Below are 7,385 nucleotides of genomic sequence, written 5' to 3' on the forward strand. Positions count from 1 at the left end.
AAAAAAAAAAAAAAAAAAAGATGATGCTGGAGGTGAGGGCGGCTGACTGTCCACCTGAAAAATGGAAGGGATGCCAGAGCTCCCAGGGATATTTGAATAATAGAGAGGAGCAGGCCTTTCCACTCCCTCTGGGATGGGGAGGAGGAGCGGGAGGGAGGAGGGAGGAGGAACAAATGAAGGGAAGCGTCAACCTGATGTCTAGTAAGGACACAGCAAGAGAGACAAGGCACACGATTTAGTTAAAAATGAACTCGGTATGTTTAATAAAGCTTGGTATTACCAAAATCCCGGTACAAACATCAAGTCACACGCCCACACGACAGAGGTCCATTTACAAAATGCTCCTAGGGCCAGGCCCAGGCCAAAGAGCACCCTGCCCAGGCCTGCAGTCTGGAGGGCAGGAAAGGTGCAGGGCCTCGGGGCGGGGAGGGGAGCAGAGGGAGGAGAGGAGAAAAGCAGAGACCAAAAACCAGTCCTTGTGAAGCTCAAAAGAGCTGGCAATGGTATTAATCACAATGATGCAGTACAAATAAAAACAAAAACAAAAAGAGGCGGATATGGCAGGCTACGCTGCCAAGAACCAGACGGCTGCCGTCCTGGACCATCGGCGATGGCCACAGTTGCCATCCCTGCTGGGTGCACACGCGTGCTCTCTCTCGCTCGCTCGCGCTCACACTCATTCTCGCTCTAAAACACAGAAGAGATTTTGTGTGTGGAGCTAGTAACCTTGGTCAAACGAGTCCTCCGAAGAGTCGCTGCAGGACAAGCGGGCCTCGGCCTCTCGAAGCAGCAAGCAGAATGGCTGCTTCCTGCTGGTGGCCGCCTTGGGTTTCAGAGTCTGGGGGACCCCCAGGCCCCTCTTGGTCAGCTTAGGGCCTGCGGCTGGCTTGACGCTCTTTGCCACCATGCCACACAGGAGGGAGGAGGTCAGTTTGGAGCCGGAGGGGCCTTGGGCAGGCCACTCGTCCTTCAGGAAGTCTTCGTCTTCCTCTGAGTCCGTATCTGCAGTCAAAGTATTTTTTAATAAGATAAGTCACAGGGCGCAGGGGAGAGGCGGTGTCTACTTCACTGCGATCAACCGTGGCGAATGCCGTAGGGCGTGCTGGCCCAGACTCAGCCTCACCTGGGAGGCTCCAAGCATGGGCATCACGGGCCTCGCACACCTCCAGCAGGTGTACACCTAGGCTCTTTCGCAGCAGGGCACTGCAATTCAGCCACCACAGTCACACCTTGGCCTTTCCAGGCTCTGGAGGGCCCCACGACTCTCTCCGGGGCCTGGTGGCTACTGCCATGCATCCCATTCCACCCCACAGGCTGCACACAGCCCAGCGGCTCTTTCTGGGGAAGGAGGAGGCTCACAAGGGAAAAGGGGGCTCCCAAGAGAGGCAAATACACACATCTCTTTCCAATTCCCAGCTCGGTGACAATGCAATGACAGCTTGAACTGGCCACAGTGAGAGTACTCACACCAAGGAAGTTGGCGCATGTCACAGAGACGCACCCCCTCGTCCTTCCCCTGTGGCACAGCCCAGGCTTCTGGTGTCTCCAGCTGAGCTACATGACTGAGGACCAGGGTTCTCGACCCCTCCTGGGCGACAACCAACTGCTTGGGGGAGCCTGTCAGAGAGCACAGCTCTGGTCCCTTCCTACCTCTCAACCCCAACATGTACCACCTCGATCTCCTGATCCTAGAAAACCCACGCTGAGCAGGAGGAACACGGACAAACACAGCTGCAGCTCTGGCCACACCTGCCATTGCCCGAGTCCAAGAGAAGCACACACAAGGGGCAGAGGCCACGGCTGCTTCCACCAACAGCTCTACTTTCCACTCTAACCAAGACCCCAAGTTCAGGACAGCCTAGCAAATCCAAGGTAGAGCAAGGTCAAGTCCTACCAAGCCTCTAGCCCTTGTCACAGCCCCAGCTCTTCGTCACATCCTCCAACTCGTCTCTTCAGAGGCCACATGCCAGGCCGCATAAGGACAACCAACTTGGCTTCCCACAAGAACCACAGGCACAGCACCCATACCTACAATCCAAACTGGAAGGAGGCACCATTCTTTCTTCCTACTCCTGCTAGCACAGCATTTCCACACCCACCCTGCTGGCTCACCTAGAACTACATTAAAGCTACTGGAAAAAGGAAAGTGAAGCCACATGTGGTGGTGCACATCTGCAATCCCAGCACTTAGGAAGGCTGAGGCAGGAAGATCGCAAGTTCAAGTCTCACTGGGCAATTTACTGAGACTGTCTCAGGTTAAAAAATTTAAAAGGGCTGAAGATGTATGTAGCTCAGGGGTAGAGTGTCCCTGGGTTCGATCAATCCCCAGCACAAAGAAGGAAGAGAGGAGAGGGAGGAACCCTTCTCACAGCCAGGTGCTTCTCATAGCCACCACAGAGGTGAAGACGGGCCGGATGACTTCCTTGTTTGAATGTTGGCCCATTTCTCTCCCCTGGCCAGTGGAGTTTAGACAAAGGCATAGTGAAGTTAGATAGACAATTGGAAATTTTTTTTTCTCTTTCTGAGACAGCCCCGCTATGTAGCTCAGGCTGCCCTGGAACTATGTAGCTGCCCAGGCTAACCTCGAATTCATGGCGATCCTCCTGCTTCAGCCTCCCGAGTGCTAGGATTACAGGCGTGCACCACCACAACCAACTAGACAACTGAAACATTTCCTCACAATCTCAAAAGTGCAACATCCCTGCTGCAGTGAATCAAACTGCCTGAGGCACCCGAAAGACCTTAGGTCCCAAACTCATCTGTGACCTCTAGATCTATGCTACCCGTCCACCTGTAAGCGAAGGAGGAGTGCAGCGGTCTTCCTCCCCCACTCAGCCCTCATTATTCAAACAAAGGAAAATCCTCTTCCCCTTCAGAGCAACAAGTCTGTCCCTGTCCCCTCTCCTAGTCCTGGCACATGGCCAGGGACCTGGGCAGTGCTGTCAAAACAAACCCATCCAGATCAGAGTGGCACTGAAGCTACGGTGATTTTCTGTGCTGTGTCCTCAAGCACGTAAGTCACAGTGCTTGGCTCACCGGTTGTCACAACGGTCCTGGAGAGCTGCTAGTCCAGGAAAAACAAACACAACTTGCTGAAACATAACATCAGTTTAACCGTGCACCAGGGCCCCCTGTTCAGCTCTGCCCACTGGAACTCACTTAAGGCTCCCAAGGACCTTGGAGGACAGATGATGAAGTTTCACCTCCAAGTCTGTATCGACTTTTATTTTCTTTCCTTAAGAAAACACAGTAGTGCACATCTGTAATCTTGAGGCTGGGGCAGGAGAATTACCAAGTTCAAACCCAGCCTGGGCAATTTAACAATAGAAGGAGGGCCCTGTCTCCAAAAAACAAAAACAACAACAAAATTTTTTTTTGGTACCAGGAATTGAACTCAGGGCCTCACTCTTGCCAGGCAGGCACTGTTGCCACTGAGCTATATCCCCAGCCCCTCCCTAACTCAAAATTTGAAAAGTGGATAGGAATGTAGCTCAGTGCAAAGGTCCTGGGGTTTAATAAGGATAGATGGGGGGGGGAAGGACAGAGAGAAAAGAGAGAAGGGAAGAGGGAGGAAAACAAAAAGAGTAAGGATAAGAGGCAGGAAAGAAAAAACACTTTATTATGACAATAAACTTGTCCATTTTTTGCACCTGACTAACATCCCCCTCCCCTCCAAATACATACACTCCAGGGACCCAGCCACAGCCCATCAAAAGGCCAGGACACAGAATCCGGCAGCGCCCAACCAAAGCCCTCCACGTGTGCACAGGGGACGTCCAGAGTAAACAGACATAGACACAGGCCCAGACCCAAGAAGCCCCTCCTGCAGCTACCACATGCTCTGTACCTGCCTAGTGCAGAGACGAGGCGCGGGCACTCGGTCCACAAACACCAAGCGAGCACCTTTACCCCTCAAGGTAGCAGCAGCCCACGGACCAAGGGAAGATGCTGAGCTCAGGTAAACCATAAAAACTCCAAAGACTTGGCCTCTGCTCCACCTCAAGTGCTCAGCAGTCACACGTGGCTATGACCACTGTGGCAGGGCCTTGGCCGAAGCGGATTTGACCCATGAGCTCCCTTCCCTCAACCCCTTCAGACTCAGCAGCCTCAGCAACAAAATGGGAATACCCAGTTATGGAGCTGTCACACAAATACAAAGAAAACACACCCACAAAGCCCTCAATTCAGAGTTAAACCTGAACCGTGCTCTTTAACTGCGAGCTTCCTGCGGGAAAGAGATTTTGTCACCTCTAGCATGCTCAAAAGCAGGCACATTCCAGGCCTCTCCAGGCAGAGCAGCCGCAAACTTCAAGGTACGCTACACATCCACGCAGACAGCGTCCGCTGGAATAGCGGAGAGCAGGTACCAGAGGGTGGGCCGACTACGGTAGCCACCCCTGTCACAGACACCCACCCATCACAAGCACCTGCCAACACCGTATCTGCCAATTACAGGCATTTCCACTTCAAGCCATTTCCTACTTCCAGCCTAGAGACCACACAAGGCCAAAAGAGATCTTAAGTGTATCCCCAGAGAAGAGGAGGAGGAAAATGAAGAACAGAAAGGGAGAGAAGCAGCGGCTGGGAGGCAGCGCGGCTTGGGCTACTTACTGTAGGAATAGCTGCTCACTTCCGAGGCGAAGGGGGAATGGGCCGACTTGGGCTGGCCTCTGGCCTTGAACCCCACCTCCATCTTCCTGGCTTTGGTGGCCCTTTTGTGTTTACCTTCTCTAGACGATTTCAGAGAAAGGCCCAGGCCTTTGGCCAGCGCCTTCCTGTTCTTGCCCAGCAGGCTGTCATAAGGACTCAAGAACCTGCCGCAGCCCCCACTAGTTTTTGATTTCCCCCCAGAACTGTCCGAAAACTTGAAGGGTGACTTCAACTTGTCCTGCTTTGTGAGGGAGAGGGCCTTGTCTAGCTTGCTTGCCAACTGCTCCTGGTCACTGGCCATCTTCTTCTTCTTAATCTTTAGCTGGGGAGGGAAGTTGGGTCACACATTAGGACATTTGGCAAGACAGGATAGTAGGTTTCAGTGCACACCTCTGACAACCCTGGGCTCCAATCCTTCCTCATGCCTGACTTGTTGAACTCCTCTTACCTGAGTCCTTACACACTTTGTACAACGAGGATATTAGCGTCTGGGCATTTACCAGGCTGTTCTGAAGAAGAACTGTGATAATGCACAGAGAGCATTTATCAGCTTGCAATCCCAGAACTTTGGGAGACTGAGGTGGGAGCACAGCCATGATGCGTTCAAGGCCGGCATGGACTACATACTGTGATCAAGGCCAGCCTGAAGTACATAGCGAGATATTGTCTCAAAACAAACAAACAAACAAAAAACCAGAAAGCATGTATCAAAATGCCTGGCCCAAAGTAACCACTCTTAGCCAGGCATGGTGGCACATGCCTGTAATCCCAGCACTGGGGAGGCTGAGGCAGGAGGATCACTGTGAGTTCGAGACCAGCCTGGGCTACATAATGAGTTCCAGGTCAGTCTCAACTACATAGTGAGACCCTGTCTCAAAAAAAAAACAAAACAAAAAAACAAAAAAACAAAACAACAACAAAGTAACCACTCTTAAATAGTTGTTACTATAGTTATAATTATCACTGGCCCTGGTATTTCCACTCCGGCTTCCCGTAACACGATCTGGCACCTCCTCAGAAGCACTTTAAGCAAGCAGAACCACTGATGGCTCAGAGAAAGTAGCTGAGTTGAGAGAGGAACAAGGAAAGAAGACTGAGAACCTAGCTAGGCACAGGCCTGTAATCTCAGAGTCTTGGGAAGCTGAGGCAGAAGGACTGCAAGCTGAGGTCAGCCTGGACAATTTAGTGAGGACCCGTCTCAAAAATAAAAAGGTCTGGAATGTAGCTCAGTTTCAATCCCCTGATCTGCAAATTATATAAATAAAAAAGCCTAAACCAGAGCATGGCTGATCCGCTTATGTTGACCCCCTATGGTAGCTGATGGAGACTGTGTCACAGTCTAAACCAGCCTGTCTACATGGGCCACAGCCACCAAGAAAATGCCTCCAGTGTGTCTTGGATGCCTGAAGCAGAAAGAATAATTAGAGATTTCATAGATTAAATTCCTGCTTGCAGGCCTATCCTCAACTGTATTCATTTGTCAAAGTGAAATAGAGTTTTAAAACCATTAATACCCTGCATTTCAACATATTATCTCTGTTTTTCTTTAATCAGGTGGCATTTCATAAAGAGGAAAGAAGTTGGGACACTGTCATGTAAACAACAACAAAATCATCCCTGAGCACAATTTGAGATGAAAAAGGATCCTGATGCACAAACTGGCAATATTTCTAGTCCTGGACTCATCACCCTCTGTACTCCCTTCTGATGGCCAAATCAAGCAAAACAGTCCTTTAACACAGGGACCCGCGGGGTGGGATGACAAGGTATATTAGCATTTAGAGATGTGGCCCTTAAGTGGACGATTTCAAGGCTCCACAAAAATAAGAAAAATTAAGGAGTTGGCTCTCACCCCATTAGCCCTGGAAAATTCATGAAGGAAAATTACAATGGTATCAGGCTCTTATTTTTTTAGAACTACGGACTGAAGAAGCTACTGATTAAACAATTATACTGTTAAACAACAGAGTAATTGCATTATTTGGTTAAGAATTTGCAGTCTCCCTGCTTGATTTCAGCAAAGGGTCAAGGAACATACAAATGGATTTAGTTCTGGTTCTATCTCTGAGGCTGTTACTTTGCTAAGTCCCTGATCTCCCCGGGCCTTAGGGAAAAGGAACCATGCCTCACAGCAACAGGGACCAACAGACCTGCAAGGGGAACATGCACACACTCAAGCACGACCTCTGGACCCTTACCCCAGCATAGCTGGAAAACTGGGCTACTGACCTGACTCATGAAGTCAGACGAGGCCTCATGTTCATCCCAGCTCTGATTCCTGCCCCTGGCTTTCCCTATTCCAATGAGAGCATCGTGTTCCTCCTCAGGTCCTTTGTGTCTCTTCCTTATCCCAGCTCCCAGCTCGTAGTCATCTGCTGTCAGCAGGGACTTGCTGCTCAGCCTGAAACCCAAACACACACTGTCAGCAGCTGGCCAGGACTCCCTCCAGAGATGGGGGTCCACCCTTGTGGCCATGAAGTCTCTGCTCTCGAGGCCAAAGCACTAGTTTTAGATGCCACAGCACCAATATGGGGAGATAGAACTTGTAAAAAACCACAGTGCTGGAATGCTGGGATATTTGTGAATGAGGCAGAATGAGAATATAATGTGAGAAAAACAAAACTTCAAGTCAACATCCTCCGCCACTGGCCTCTTGTCTCTTTTCACACATTCACACATTCTCACACACACACACACACACACACACACACACACACACACACACACACACACAT

General features: G+C 50.5%; 1 protein-coding gene across 1 annotated transcript in view; it reads right to left on the reverse strand.

Moving 5' to 3' along the window:
* The window catches only part of Tnrc18 (trinucleotide repeat containing 18), an 80,781-nt gene that overhangs the window by 29,326 nt on the left and 44,070 nt on the right, over positions 1 to 7,385 (reverse strand). Inside the window, 3 exon segments of the mRNA XM_033765114.1 lie at positions 727 to 1,002; positions 4,612 to 4,972; positions 6,880 to 7,051. Coding sequence (XP_033621005.1) covers positions 727 to 1,002; positions 4,612 to 4,972; positions 6,880 to 7,051 — 809 coding nt within the window.

The sequence above is a fragment of the Fukomys damarensis genome, unplaced genomic scaffold (assembly GCF_012274545.1).
Source record: "Fukomys damarensis isolate Sample0158 unplaced genomic scaffold, DMR_v1.0_HiC HiC_scaffold_17, whole genome shotgun sequence".
In the NCBI taxonomy this organism is placed as follows: Eukaryota; Metazoa; Chordata; class Mammalia; order Rodentia; family Bathyergidae; genus Fukomys; species Fukomys damarensis.